Below are 15,863 nucleotides of genomic sequence, written 5' to 3' on the forward strand. Positions count from 1 at the left end.
TTACTTCTACTCCTAGGTTATCTTACTCTTATTCCTAAGATAAACTCAAGGCTAGAATATTTTTTCAATACTTAGATACTTAACAAAGGAGCCCAACCCCTTTATATATAAATGTTGGTTATAACTAGTCCTACTAGGACTAGTCCTAAAGGTTGACATGACTCAAATTAGGATTTGTCTTAAAGACTTACATGACTTAATTAGACTTGCCTTAAGGGCTGTCATGACTTATTTGGACTTAATTTAATGGCTCACATAACTAAACTAAATTTACCTAAAAGGCTTACATCATGAAATAATTAAAAGATAAATAGACTCGATCATTCGAGCCTAATGTTGCCGTGAATTGATCCGATCAGATAGGGATCACATCAGCGTTCACATCGACAAAAAACACAATTTGTGCATTCAAACGCGCAGACCTTATTCGAACGCCCGCGTGTGAATGCCTGTATACGTTCACATCGGCAGAGAACGTGAAATGCGCGTTCGAACACGCTCGACCCCATTCGAACGCGATTGACGAGAATTCACTATTTCTAGGATTATTATTTGTCATTTTTGGCTTATTTGGTTAGCCTTTTAAGGTGTGGATGGCAACCAAAAATATTATGATAAATGAATATTGAGTTCTATCTCTTTTTCTTCCTCTCTATCCTAATCTTCCTTCCCTTTCGTTCAAGCCCTAGCCGTGTGCCATCTCAATGTCGATGATCCTCTAACCTTCCTCGTCTATCGAGTCTCCCTCCTCCTTCGGATCGCGACCCCTTCTTCTCCATCATCCTTATCCTCTAAACACTACAATTCATTCACCCCATCGCCATTATCATCCCTCACCTCATCATCACCACCAACCGTCACTTCCACCATCATCCTTACTTTTATGTATTTTTGTCCCAGTTGTATTCAGAATCTGCAAGGGGCGTAAATACCAAAAGTGTAGATCAAAAAGTTACGGCAAACAATATTCCCTCGTGCTCGCATCCTTCACCTTCCAGCAATTTCAAACGACCATAACCCTCTACTATTGGACACTTAGCCTCACCAAGGATTCAACAAGCGCCGGTTCAAAACTAAGAACTGGTGGCTCTAAACCGACTCCTTCTCAAGCTTATGAAAAATGCATGGGAAAGTATATGCACATCTGCACAAAATCTCTCTACCAATCTCCACCTCCTAACCAACCAACTAAAGAAGTGGGCAAACGAGAATGCTAGAAACCTTCACTCTCAGATCCAAGATGTGGAAAACCAAATCACATGTCTTCAAGCTGCCTCTTGGCCAATCGATAGTGACTGGATAAGAGAGCAAAGCCTTAGAAGTGCCCACGATGATCTCCTCATCAAAGAAGATAAGTATTGGCACCAAAGAGTGAAAGTTGGCTGCTCATATTGGGTGATAGGAACAACAGGTTTTTCCATGCCATGGCCACCACTAGAAGTCGATGGAAGAACATAAACTGTATTCAACTTGGCGAAGATGAGTGGACCCAAGACCCCTGCTAGGATCCATAAAGCCTTCGTCCTGCACTACAAAAGCATGTTTAGGTCCATCCATTTTCAACTGTTGCCTAGAGAAACTTAGCACTATCCACAAAATCTCTGAGGAAGAGGGAGTTGACCTTCTTAACATCCCTAGGGAAGATTAGATTGAAGCAACTCTGAAATCCTTTGGGCCAGACAAAGCTTCGGGCCTTAACGGTATGAATGCTAGATTTTTCAATCCCTTTAGCCCTACTTAAGAACTAAAGTCATAGTAACTGTTAAAGATTTTTTTTTCTTATTAGCATTATGGACAAAGGCCTTAACGAAACCAATATAGCATTAATCCCCAAGAAAGACAATGTCATCCTTGTGAGTGACTATAGGCTGATAAGCCTCTACAACACCATTTACAAACTAATCGCTAAGCTCTTAACAGCCAGGATTAAGCAACATCTAAAAGGAATCATATCTTCGAATCATAGTGCATTCATCCCTGGAAGGCAAATCGTCGACAACCATATCATTGCCCATGAAGTCCTTGCTTACCTCAAAACCTCCCAGATTGCAAAAGGAGCATTTATGCTGAAGGTGAACCTCTCGAAAGCCTTTGACCGCATGGAATGGTGCTTCATAACTTGTTTGAAGCTATACAGTTTTCTAGATACATTTATTAGTTTGGTTATGAACTATATCACCACCACTAGCCTAACCCTTGACATCAATGCAAGTGCAGACAGCTACTTCAAGACATGTTGAGGATTGAGGCAGGGTTGCCCTTTGTCCCATTACCTCTTCATCATAGGGTCAAACATACTCTCGATTTTCCTCGATAAAGACCTCACCGACAAGAGATTACACGGCGTCAAAATCTCAAGGGCAGGTACTCCAATCAACCATCTTATTTTTGCTAACGATCTATTTCTTTTTGGTAGCTCCATGCAGAAAAAGACGGTGAATCTTAGAAGTACCATAGACCTCTACTATTAGATTTTTGGCCAAGTTATAAACAATGACAAATCTACAATCTTCTTCAGTAATAGAGTTGAGACCAGCAGAAGAAGCTAGCTTATCTCTATTCTAAAGGTCAAGCTCTCAGAGGGGTACGAATACTACCTTGGAAACCCTCTGGTCCTTACTCGCTCCAAGAGCAAGGCCTACAAGTTTGTGTTGGAAAAACTCAAGAGAAGGCTGGCAGGATGAAGGCGAAACAACTCTCACATGCCGAGCAAACCGTTCTCATCAAGGCAGCACTAAGCAATCTACTCATCTACTTTATGGCAAGTATCCTCTTTCAAAAATTGCTCCTTAAATCACTTGATTATCTAATGCGCAATTTTTAATGGGGGTATGCAAATGAAAAAAAGAATCTTTACCTAAGGAGATGGAGCTTGATCTGCCATCCCGTTATGCATGGAGGGCTCGGCATAATACGCATGTAGTTTATCAATCAAGCACTACTTGCCAAGCTAATGTGGAGATTCCTCACTGAGGAGGATAGCATCTGGACCAATCTCCTGAAAAAAAAAAACTATCCAATTGCTCCTTCTGGTCAGCTAAGCCTCCCTTATTTGGCTCCTGGACATGGTGCTCCATCTTCAACACAAGACCAGCTCTAAAGCATATGGTAAGATATGAAATAGGCAATAGAGAAACTATTGCTATCTCCTATGACCCCTGACTGTCAACCTTCAACCTCAATGACATCCCTCTCCCAAGCCACATAACAGAGGTGAATGACCTTATCATAAGTCATGAAGCAAGATGGAACTTGCCTTTGGTGCACCAACTCTTCCCCAATGAAGTTGTAGAATCAATTGCCAAAGTATTCCTTAGTTAGGCATCAATGGAAAAATGGAAAAAAGAGACTGGCTCCACTAGATAGCTGCAGACAATAGTATTTTCAGTGCAAAGTTAGCGTACGCTGCTCTCACAAGGGGAGACTTGGAAGCATTGGCATCCAACTCGAGGGTCGCCGGCATTTGGAGGAAAGTGTGGAAAGGAGCTAGGGCCATTCCTAGAGTTAAAATGTTCGTATGGTGCTGTTTAACAGGCGTGATCACTATCCGAATGGCTCTAGCTAGAAGACTACCCAACATCAGTATAGAGTACCTTTTCTGATGTGACTCTCTAGAGACAATAGAACAACTCCTGTGTGCGAACATTGGACCCATGCAACACTCATGCCTCAAAAGAAGAGGAAAGCTTTACATGCTAGGTGGATGCGTCCTAGAGGGGCAGCTATGATGGAAGCTCACGCCTTATTGCTCGGCCTAACATAAGTTCTAAAGTACAATGGTAAGCATTGTGGCATTATATATAGCGACAATATAAAGGTAGTATACGCAACCAACAATGATGATGAGGAGACAGGTTGGTATATCTCACCCATCATCCAGGAGTGTTACAGCTTTAATCAAACAATTCTCCTCCATTAAGGTTCTCTATACAAGTATCTTGGTAGCCCACAACCTTGCATGTCTAGCTATCCAAAACAAATGTAGTAATGAATGGACCAATTATAACTCTGTTCAAATGTAAGCATGGTTATGAAATGAATTGTCAATGGATTTTTATCAACAAAAAAAAATGTAGTAAAATCTATAGCAGTTTGGTAAATAGTTTGTAGAGGTAATCATTTTTGGAAGGAGTAGTAATGTCAAAACTCGAGTTTTGACTATTTTAAGTCTGCTAAACTTTTTTTTTTATTTGTCATGTGCCAAGTTCACCTCAAAATTTAAATATAATACTATGTGAGTTACAAAATCATTGATTAAGATGCTGCCATCTAATTATAGGTGATGAGGTTTGCAATTTCATTGATGTGGCACATCACAACTACTTTTGTATCTAATTTCTAAAATGTACTTAGTCACAGACAAAAAGGAGTTAAATTGCACTTTACCCACAAACTTTGTGGTTTGGCTCATGTACTATATAATTTAATTTAAGTACTTCACTCCTATAATTCCATATATTTTTTTATTAAATTGAAAATATCATTTTTCTCATATCAAATTTAAATATATGTATATTTTTATTATAATTCTATTATTTAAAATTTATTAGTATTATTTTAAATGTTTTGAAAACCTATTCAATTCTCTTCGAGTTTGTTTGCAACGAGAATCTTTAAATTTGATTTCTAGCGTGATAAAAAAAAGGGGGTTTAAAATCTAGTTTGGTCACAAAACAAACATATTTCCGATTATTCCCTGGAAACGTCCATTTTCTTTCTTGATCTTCTCTCTCTCCTTAGCGTCGGACGGAAAATTAGAGAAGGTGCGGAAAACACTAGCCCTGGCTCTAGCAGTGATTTGGACACGGAAGGTTAGGGGAGATGTGATTCCACTGTGGACCAATTCGCTCGTTTGGATTCGAATTCTTCTAGGGTTTTCTGCATTGGGAGATCCCGCATGAGGGATCCACTCGACCGGACGAAGGTGGTGCTGCGGCGCCTGCCGCCGGCGATATCGCAGCCGGCGCTAATGGAGCAGATCGACGGAAGGTTCGCCGGCCGGTACAAGTGGTTCTGCTTCCGGCCCGGGAAGAGCAGGTTAGGGCTGTGCTCTTCTCTCTAACCGTAATTTGCGTCATCGTTCTGTACTCTTCTAGAAAATTAACTTAAATCCATTGTTAGTCTACTCGGTTGATCAGTGGCAATGGTAAATTGTGAAAACTTATTATTGGGTTTCTCTTTTAGTACAGTCAAGGTAATTGCAATTGGTTGGTGCTGAAGTAATTTGCGTGTATTCTTGTTGATAGGATTCGGTTTCCCCTGAGGCTAGGTTGCTATGAAAAGAAGTTGATTATGCATTATTAATAAGCCTATTCTTGGAACTATATTATAGTGAACTTGACTATTTCATTCCAATTCCTCTTTCCTTCCTATTGCCTTGTGTCTAATCCAGTTTTCATCGCGGTATTGGTCCAAATGTTCATATTGATGTTGCCACCTTAGTCCTTTTATACTCTAATGATGGGCAATATGTGGATTTTAAAGCAATTTTCAACATGTACCATTTCTGGAAGTGCTTTATGCTGTCAAAATAATTGCCAATATAATTATCTCTTCTATAGTTCTATTTATGTCATATTTATTAAATGAGGCACATGAAAGTTGCAGGCTGTAAATGATAAGCCTTCCACATAGTCTGGGTAGGGCATGTGGGTTCAGTTGTGCTACTTTCCAGGTGAAGAATAAAAACTAGTTCTTATGGTTACTTCTGTTATTGATACTATTTGTGTTCCTTTTCTGATTCAGATTTTCTTGTTTTCTATAAGCACAAGACCTGCCCAATGCATGGAAGTAGAAGATATAAAATTTACAGGTTATGAAGAATTAGTTGGGATAGAACCAAGTTTATGAAAATAATTGTATAATTGGTTCACATAGGAAAGAAAAACCACCCATAATGATCAGCGTATATTTATATGATTTCTAAAATTGTTTCTTGACTTGTAATATATGCTCCATCAGTTTATTATCTTTCTTCATAGTAAATCCAATTTGTCCTCACCCTCCATTTCTAGTGAATCTAGCCTTAAATATATAATTAATATCAATAAAAGAAAGTCTACCAAAATAATCGTGATGCAAACTGAATACTGTTAAAACCTTAAGTAGTCATAAACACAATATGATTTCACTGGAAAACATATGATCTGTGACATTTAATCAGTTTATTGACCTAGAGTAGAAAGATATGCATCAACCAGAAGAATTACCATATGCTACAGGTCGGTAATATATCTACTTTCTATACCTTATAACATACTATGTGTGAACAACAAATGCCAGTTACTTATAACCCAATATGATGGTGATCTCAATTGAAGGGCCATAGGTGATTAAAATGAAAAGTAATATAGCATACTGTTAGAATCAGCAGAAGATAGCGAATAAAGATTGGAACCATTTTCTGGTGTTGTGAAAAAGTTATGGGGCATATACTCATATTACTTTGAATATGTCTTATTCCGTGTTTATCACTTTGACCTTCCATTTTCTGATATTATTAATATAATTATTCTTAAAATATTGTCTTTGATTTTTATTAGTCATCTATGAAAAAAATATGTCATCTGCAAATTGATAGGAACATGTATGTTGGCCATACAAAAGTAACAAAACTGATGATGCATTTCTATGTTTTTATTATTTGCATTGGACTGTTGGGTTTTTTCACTTTTTCTTATCCATGAAATACTCTTTGCTGATTAATATGGTAGCCATATAATTTGAAAAAAAGCAAAGCTTATAATATAAGTTTGCATTGTTGTTAGGACTATAAGACTTGTCTATTTGTTATTTTTAGCTATTCTTTATAATGTAGCTCTACTTGTTTTCCTAAAACACACAATCATGCAGGCGCAAGCACATTTTTCACTTGCACTGATATTTTTTCATTTGTATCTGGTCTTAAATTTGATTTTTTAGTGACAATATAGAATTTCTCTGGTAATGTAAGGTTCCAAGTATATTCTTTTTTTAAGCGACAAAAGTGTTAACAAATGCTTTGGGGTTTCATATTTTTCATAAAGATTACTACATTTAATACCATATTTGGCCAATGCTCTATGGCTGGGAGTGAGATGGTTACATTTATTCTATGTTAGCAATATTAGTTTGTAATTTAGTAAGAACTAAGAAGATATTTTAACTTTGAAATTGGTTTGGACGCATATTTGGATGTATAGTATTTCCTAATATTAGGTTGAATACCATTTTAAACCTCTGGATTCACATGCATATATTATTGATTCTGTTGCTTGGTGACCCATGAATAGAGGATGAAGTCTCTTGTGATTTTCGATCAATTCAGTATGTGCTATATCTTTAAAATTCTAGTTGTATTGATTGTTGAATGCCCTATATTTTCTGCAGCCAGAAGAATCAGCGGCATTCTCGAGCATACATAAGTTTCAGTAGGCCAGAAGATGTTTTTGAGTTTGCTGAGTCCTTTGATGGTCACATTTTTGTCAATGAAAAGGGTAATTTTTATTAGCAATATTTTTCATATCATGCAACATTTTTGTGGTGACATGGCTTGCAAACTACAATCTGATAGAATATCCTATGCTATATCTATTCATGTGTTTGGTTTTACTCTGCTTTTCTTTTTCTCCAATTCTTGTTGAACATCTGAATGTGCTCATTGATCTCTTATTAATCTTGCTATACTATGCTACTCTGAAGGGAATTATAGTTTGGAACCATATTAAGCATAGTTCATATTTTGTTAGATTAATTAGAATCATATACCTGGTTGCATGATATGTCCCTGTATGACACGGATAAGGTATAACTGCTCTTAGTTCTCAATAGAACACACAGTAGAAGTATTTTAAAGATATTAATGGGAAAACATGAAGGTATTTGCAATTTGACTTTGTAGATTTTTCTATGACTTTCTTCTTTCCTTCGGTAAAAAACTAAGAAATTCATATTCAATATTTATGAAAATGCTAAATCAGGTGCTCAGTATAAATCTATTGTGGAATATGCTCCATCACAGCATGTACCGAAAGGTTGGTCTAAGAAGGATGGTCATGAAGGAACGATTTTTAAGGGTATCTTTTTGACCCTCATTTAATATTTATTTATGATGGTTGTACCAAACACCAAGCTTTTCTGTTTCTCACAAGTAATTGTTTTATGAATGACTAAGATCCTGAGTATCAGGAGTTCCTTGAGATTCTGGCAAGGCCTGTTGAGCATCTTCCCAGTGCTGAAATTCAGCTGGAAAGAAAAGAAGCAGAAAGGGCTGGTTAGTATAATTGAAATAATGAATGGGTATCAAAGATATAGGAGGTCTTTGCCTAGAATAAGACAAATGTCACAATTGTGTGATGTCCTTTTCTTTTTGTTGCTTAGTTGCACCAAGGGATTCGCTTGTTGTAACGCCATTGATGGAGTATGTTCGACAGAGAAGAGCTGCTAAGAGTCGATCTCAGGTATTGTACCTTTTGCATAAGTTCTTCACTTGACCTTCTTGTTTCATAATATGCAAATAAACCTAATCATTATTGTTGCCTGCCAATGTGGGAATTTTCATAGTTTAGTGCATGATTGCATGATGTTCTTTTGCAATGCATGCAGTTGCTTATCCACTTTGTAGATTGTTATTGCAAAGAAATCCACAAGAATTAAATTAGCCAAATTAGCCATCTTGAAGTACCGATGCTTGTCTGGCTGTTGTATTTTTCCCTTATCAGTTTCATATCTACAACAAAAGAAAATTTGTTCTTTGTATCTTTTTAGTTCTGTTTTCATGTATCCTTTTATATCTGTCAAGCTAATTTTTCCTTCTCCTTTTCTTTTAGTTTTTTTTGGCTTAAATATACTAATATTTTCATGAGAAGATTTTCAGTTTAGTCTTTAATGAAAAAAATCTTATGACAGAGGTCTGCTAATGTGAAATCTAGCAGAAGAACTGGGGGTGCTTCACCTGGCAGCTCTAAACCTTCCAGACGAACCTCTGAGAAGCAGAGAGTTTCCACACCAGTGGTATGACTCTCTCTCTCTCCTCTCTGTAATGCTCACATTGAGTGAACTCACATTTTGCAACTTCGCCTTATTTTGCTGTTATGACATGCAGTATGTTTTAAGGGACAACGTAAAGAGTGGAAGTGGAAAAGACAAATCAACATATCTATTAGTATCTAGAAAAGATGGACATCAGCTTCTGAATAGACCTGTTGCTGTAACTTCAGCAGGTGGAACAGAAGCCTTAGAAAATGAAACTGGTAAGAATATTTAGCTGTCTTTGTTTTGTAATTCAGATTTCTGTTGTTGATTATTATGTAGTATAGGTTTTTTTATTTATCTTTGGAAATTAATAGCTGAAGGGATCTGCTACTAAAGATTTCCCAGATCTTTGCACAGTTCTGCTTGCTGTCGGGTGTTATTTTTCACTCTTTGAGTGATCCCTTAATATTTTGGGCTACACTTATTGTGATATATGAGACAGAGATTTCATTTTTCTAACTTTGATAAGTGGATCTCATGTATAAACTATTTATTTATTATCTGCGAGGAAATACAGTGCTCTATTAATAGAAAGAAAACATCTTTGTTAATGACAAGTCTCAGCATGAGCATCCTTATTGATGATAAGTTAAGAAAATCATATACCATATATTGTAGTGTTGTAGAGGGATTTCATGTCAGACTTTACAAAGGTGAGACCGCGAGAAGAAAATTGAAATGGCTTTATCAGAAGCATCATGAAAAGGTATTGCTTTACTGGGTGTTGGCACTAGATCCAATAGAGCGGGGGCAAAATGTCACTACAGGTTTGAAAAGACCCTACAAATTGGGCTTTAGGGGTTGTTTGTGTTTTAGAAAAGACGGTTTAGAATATGTGTCTGAGGTATGAGAGTTTTGCTTCGGTTAAGAGCAAAATAGGGAAAGGAAGAGACATCCTAGTAGATCACAAACCTAAACATTATGGGACAGCAGAGTCCACACGTGACTTCATTTAGTTTATCTTTAAAATCCAGGATTTGGAATCCATGGGTGCTCTAATTTCTCAACAATCTATTGCCTCTCTTATTGAAAGCATTTTCTGGAACTTATGCTTTTGAGTGATTATTCGCCCAACGGTGTTCTCAGATTTGCAAAGTTGCAAAGAACTCCTCCAGGGTTTGTGATTATTGCTGTAGTGGTAGAACCAGCATCTTCTCTTCTTTTTTCGTGTACATACATGTTTGCTTTTCCAGGTCAACATTTTTCTGTCATTTCACTTTAGCGGATACTGCTGAACTTGCAAAATCTCTTGGAACAAGTATTGATATCTAAATGACTTTAATTCTAATATAGCATTATATAAAGTTCATCTGGTGTAAATCTTTAAATGTAAAGCTTTTATGAAAAGGAAGTGTTGGATGTTGTTAGATCTCATCTCTTTTCATCTTTTTATTGTATCTCGTTTGGTTCATAATTATACAATTTGTGATGTCCACTTTCAATGAAGCTACTGTAGCATTTGGAGGTACTAAAGCTGGAAAGAAGGTCTTACTTTTGAAAGCCAAAGAGAGAGAGCGAACTCGTGTATGTTTCCTTGTAGTGAGCAATTGTATTTATACAGTGATTCTTATATCTCTTAATCTGTTTGTGTTGTTTCAAAATAAATTCTTCATATAGGCAACTGATGGTTCATCACATCATCAGACTTCTGTAAGAAACTTAGAGTCATCTGCCTTTAAACAGAACCAGCAGCAAGAGGGTAGTGGGAGAGTCATTAGAAGAATTCTTTCTAAGGATGCAAGCCAAATTCAGCCGTATTTGGCTCTATCTCACTCAGAATTGCAACCTGAGACAGTGAACTCGGATAAGGACAAACGTCCACCTTGTCCCTTAAATGCCCGTGTTTTGAAGGATCATATAACTAGCATCTCAACATTTGCATCTGGTGCTGATAGTGATGCTAAAGGAGCTGTAAGTGAGAGGAGTCTTGTAAATGATATTCCTGGTTCTGGACTTGGTAGTGAAAAACATGGCAAAGGCACAAGAAGCAAAGACAGACCTGATCGCGCTATTTGGGCTCCTCTTCGTCGTACATATGGATCTCATGCTAGTGATGAAAGTCTCTCCACTTCTTCCACATCTGCACAGCTACTACCAGATTCCTTAGAAGGTATTCCTGCTGCTCACCTAGTAACTGATTATAAAAATGGCGCCGATTGTCATGCTTCTTCTGTAGGGCGTGCTGGTTTTACATCTGCTTCATTTGATGTGCCACCAAGTCAAGGAGAGGCAAATCCTGATGTGGCAACCGCTGAAGCCAAAATTCTTGGTGCTGGTTTCAACAGTTGTTCACTTCCAGATAATGGTTATCTCCTGCTTCTGGACAGTTCTATTTCCTTAATAATTCTCGAAATATTTGTAGGAGTTTAGAACCATAATTTCTGTAGGTTTACACAAATATTCACGGCGTGGACCAGCACATGGTGCAAGGGAAGTTGATAGTTCTCTGAACTATACGGATGGAAAACCTTCTAAGAGAGGAGGACCTGGTAGCTATGGGACGCATGAGGTGAGCTGTAACTAAGCAGTCTTTTCATCCATCGACCTGACTTTTCCATTCCTCTTTTGTCTTAAAGCTTCTGTTATAGTAACTTTTCTACTGCATCTGCAGAGACAAGTTTGGGTTCAGAAGCCAGGTTCTGGTTCATGATCAACGTTAAAGTAAGCTCCATTTCATTGAGTTCCATTCTATCCTTTTGTTGTTTTTTTCTCTACATTCAGACAGTATTATGAACAAAAGCAGCTTTGGCTTTGCAGTGCGCACATCATGTGTAATGCATATATTTATACAAGCAGATAATGTGCAATGCTCTCTCTTATATAAGCAGTATGCACCTTTTATGCATAGTGCGTTTATTTTTGTAAGCAGTGTGCACACTCTGTCTATACATAGTGTGTACCGAACCCTACGACATATCATTGCAGCAAGTAGACTTCATTTGCAAACAGCACAAATTCTAGTCTATTTTAGCTAATGTGATTGTAAAGTGTAATTAATTTGCAAATCAGACTACTACTAAATTGGGCCATTCTAAGATTGATGCAACTTACTTGGCAGGAGGAATTTTTTGTCTGTATAAGCTAGTTGTTCCCCAAAGACTAGTCTTTTCTTCTTAGGGAAAACACTCTAATATTTGTAACTGGAGGGTTACTACTCACTAATGGCATAATCTATCTTGTTTTACTTGAGACCTGCAAGTTAGAGCCATGGGATAGACTTGAAGTTGTGCAAAATGTTTAGATGCCTTTCTTACTTTGAATGTTTTTTTGAGATGTCACTGTATGAAATCACAGATATATTTTTATAGGAGTTCAGATTTTATTTTCTTACTTCAAACGTTTAATTGAGATCTCACTGTAGGAAATCATAGATATATTCTGGTAGAAATTCATCCTTTTATATATTATACATTGTTGGTATTTAATATCTTGGTGTATGATCTAGCCATAAACATCATTGTGTTTTGATCAAAACTGCAGAAAAAAGATAGATCAGGCAATTAGGTAAAAAGAAAAGGAATCAAATTAGGAGAATTATAAAGCGAACTAGAAGGAAATGAGGATAATGAAATTTCAATGAAAGAAGAGAACGAGGTAATTGCAAAAACTCACTATCAGAAAAAATGATAGAAAAAAACAAGAAAATCTCTCTCCCTCTCACTTTCTCTGATCTTTTTCTCTTGCTGCTATAGTATTTTCGTATTAGGGCTGCAGCAGCAGGCATCTCTCTCTCCCCCCTCTTTCTGTGCTGCAACAACAACAAAGATAAGGCTGCTATAAGGATGTAATAGTGCGAAGAGCTGCCACAACAGGGTGGAGCAAGTGAGAGGGAGGAGAGAGGAGAGAGGAGAGAGGAGGGAGGAGGGATGGAGAGAGAGAAGACCCTAACTAAAGAAGAAAGGGCAAAAACACATTATTGAAAAACTATTCACCATTGCTTGTCATTGCTGGATTGGGAGGGAGGGAAGTGGAGAGAGAGAGAGAGAGAGAGAAAATCCGGTCCCCTAGGTTTTGGATTTGGGTCAGGTCTGACCCACTTAGCGTTAGTGAGTTTTGGCCAAAATAGTTGAAACGACCTGATCCCAACGATCCCTGCCTAAAACCGGAAAGGATTTGTTTGGGGTTCGTGGTACTGAGGACACAATGAGGGTTTTTTTTTTCTCGATGTAACATAATGAGAAAAAATAGTTGGAGAGAGGAGTGGGTATTGATAGACAACAATAGGAGGGGGAGCAGGGAGGACAGTGGGAAAGGATAGTGACGATAGTAATGACGTGGTGTTACCGTGAGGCATTTATCTACAACAAGGTGCTGAGGTATGAGTAGAGGAGGAGGAAGTTTATTTATCTTTCAAGTTGATCTTTGTCATTTTTGGAGATGAGGTTGTCTTAACCCTACATATGTGGTTAGCTTCAACCAACTTTTATTGACTTATGTTATTTGGTTGTGGGTTGATTGGGCTGATCTGAGCTTAAATTTCACAACATAAAAATAAACATAATGCCCCAAAATCCGTCTTCCTTGCATCTCTTATCCCCCATTGGTGATTGTGGTGAGTTGTAAGGCTTGGAGATGGTGAAGTTGGACTATGGTGGTTGAAGGATAGGTGCTCAGTGGACAGCACAAGGGTGGAAGGATGATAGTTAGATAATTACTGTGGCACCACCACATTTTACATGCCTTGAAATTGCCAGCATGAGATGTGCCATTCAATGCAAACAGTGCTTGGCAGCATTGAAATTGTTGATTCAGAATTTTCTATTTCATCTTGGGTTCATTGCTTGCATGAAGATGCTACCTTGCTAAAATGCATCTGATATATAACCATTAAGTCTTCTTTTGATACTTATGTATATCGTTATATTGATTGGCAAAATATTTGTTGGGTGTAGTAACAGTTTAAGCAATTATTTTCATCCTAGCTAAGTCAAGTCTTTGCCGGAGATTCATGAGGGGCTAATTGGCCTTGCTCAATGCTTCACTTTAAAATTAACTCATGATGATTGCTGATTGAAGTCTCATGTGACTACCAATGTTGTACTCCTATGTTGGCGCATAGGTGCTATGAAGCACCTGCCCAGGTTTCAATTCCCTCTTGCAGCAAGTGTATTTAAGAATATATGAATGAATTGCAGGATTGTGTTAGATCTGCAGAGTGTAGTCGTTACATGCCACTGATGGAGCTTATTTGGGCCTTGTTGTTAGGGTTGGCACTCTATTGTCCAATCCACTTAGCATTAGGGCTCTAATTAGAAAAAAAGAAAAAGAAAAAAAAACTCATGCTGGCATGAACTGACATCTTATACATGATAAGTAGGAGTGTAGGACAAATTTTCAATGCTCTGCTGTACTAAATTTTTTTCTTCGGATAGTGAGTTTTTGCAATTACCTCGTTCTCTTCTTTCATTGAAATTTCATTATCCTCATTTCCTTCTAGTTCGCTTTATAATTCTCCTAATTTGATTCCTTTTCTTTTTACCTAATTGCCTGATCTATCTTTTTTCTGCAGTTTTGATCAAAACACAATGATGTTTACGGCTAGATCATCTCTGCTTTGATTTTCTTAATGAGCGTTATTGTAGTCCCCTTACAGGAGTTATATAAAGTGCCGAGGTTTATTTCACGGGATCAGAAGAATCAAAACTCAAAAGCAATACTAGAGGAGGGCAATCTGTCACTGTTACTAGTCCTAGGTGAAGTTTTGATGGATGAAGCTCAAGAATTGTCCAGATATACGGACCTAAAGGGCGGCAATGAATGCTCTTGGCTTTATGACTTCATTTCTGGAAGTTGCTGAATGCTTGTTGAAGAGGTACATTAATGTTGAATTCAATATCACTTCTCCAGACTCTCGAGGAATTTCATCAAGGAGTCAGGAACCCCACTAATTTAAGATGGATAAGTATACTTAGCTAGCTGTCACACTGCTTGTAAAGGAGGGGCAGTGGTTTCGAGGTGATATATGTAAATATATTCTACAAAGGATATTGGGTTGCTGCTATTAGATCTGCCGATGCTGATAGGAAGGTATTGAAAAGCTAACTTAATCTAAGGATAAGGGCTTGTTTCCTTGCTTGTAGAAAATAGTTTGGCTGGCCAAGTATCACCACATAAGCATGCTCAGTTGGCTGCTTTCAGGCTTATCACTGGCAGCTGCTTCAAAGCTACAGATTGGTGCCTTACATCGCCTGATTGCCAGAGAATAGGACAAAAGTAGTATATTAGCTAAACTGGGATAGTTGCAAAGTTTATCATGTGATAAACTTTCTTGTGTGGTTAATATACATGACCATTTTTCTGCTTTGTTGTAAATTTTCTCACTAATCCTTGTGTCCTTACTGGTGCTTTACACCTCATCTCCTTTGAGATTATTGTGTTGTACCTACAACATGGTTGCAGTTCCTTTTTAGTAATGCTGGAACCAAAACTTTTTATTCATCCAATGTTACCTGCTTGACACCATGGGCTTTATTGTTATTTATGAAGAGTAGTAAAAGGATTTTATTCATCTTCAGTTACCTGCTTGGCTCCTTCCTTTTCTCCCCTCTTCCTTTTTGCTTTACCCTGGAATGCCCTCCAGGAAATTTGGCAACAGTGTGGATGGTTGTCTTCTTTAATCTTGATTGACTTTAGATTACTATGTGCTTAGCCTGATATCTGGCATGCCTATTGGACATTTGAAGTTTTCCATTAGGAATTACATGAATTTGATGAAGAAGTAGATGCAAATGATATGTAACCAGATGACCAAACACTCAAGTCAGGCCCAGAACTTCTAAGAAGATTTGTAAAGCACATAAATGAACCATATTGCTAACTGATTCACCAAGTAAAAAATTTCAAGGAGTAAA

At 37.6% G+C, this 15,863-nt stretch overlaps 1 protein-coding gene across 11 annotated transcripts; it reads left to right on the forward strand.

The window, feature by feature from the left end:
- The first annotated feature begins 4,593 nt into the window (after positions 1-4,593).
- Positions 4,594-15,450, forward strand: LOC140795563 (regulator of nonsense transcripts UPF3-like). Of its 11 annotated transcripts, XR_012110314.1 has the most exons (14): positions 4,601-5,037; positions 7,369-7,475; positions 7,959-8,054; positions 8,153-8,251; positions 8,359-8,438; positions 8,887-8,991; positions 9,083-9,230; positions 10,460-10,536; positions 10,630-11,122; positions 11,189-11,317; positions 11,400-11,521; positions 11,624-11,673; positions 14,522-15,039; positions 15,151-15,450. XR_012110314.1 is itself a non-coding variant. In XM_073148218.1 (13 exons), exons 1-12 carry the CDS (start codon positions 4,898-4,900, stop codon positions 11,660-11,662), a joined length of 1,596 nt encoding a protein of 531 aa, XP_073004319.1. In that variant the 5' UTR covers positions 4,594-4,897; the 3' UTR covers positions 11,663-11,673; positions 14,606-15,450. The 11 variants fall into 11 exon arrangements, 10 of the variants coding, with proteins under 10 accessions (XP_073004319.1, XP_073004317.1, XP_073004318.1 ...); XM_073148218.1 differs by having other exon boundaries at positions 4,594-5,037; positions 10,469-10,536; positions 11,430-11,521; positions 14,606-15,450; XM_073148216.1 differs by having other exon boundaries at positions 4,597-5,037; positions 11,430-11,521; positions 14,522-15,450.
- Positions 15,451-15,863: the final 413 nt, after the last annotated feature.

Source organism: Typha latifolia, chromosome 9 (genome assembly GCF_019914945.1).
Source record: "Typha latifolia isolate L0001 chromosome 9, TyphaL0001v2, whole genome shotgun sequence".
Lineage (NCBI taxonomy): Eukaryota > Viridiplantae > Streptophyta > Magnoliopsida > Poales > Typhaceae > Typha > Typha latifolia.

Bases quoted from the DNA above. Each gene is read 5' to 3' on its own strand.
- LOC140795563 (XM_073148213.1), top strand. From the start codon at position 4,898: ATGAGGGATCCACTCGACCGGACGAAGGTGGTGCTGCGGCGCCTGCCG. The intron at 8,439-8,886 runs GTATTGTACCTT...ATCTTATGACAG, and splicing joins CTGCTAAGAGTCGATCTCAG to AGGTCTGCTAATGTGAAATC. The intron at 8,992-9,082 runs GTATGACTCTCT...TATGACATGCAG, and splicing joins AGAGAGTTTCCACACCAGTG to TATGTTTTAAGGGACAACGT.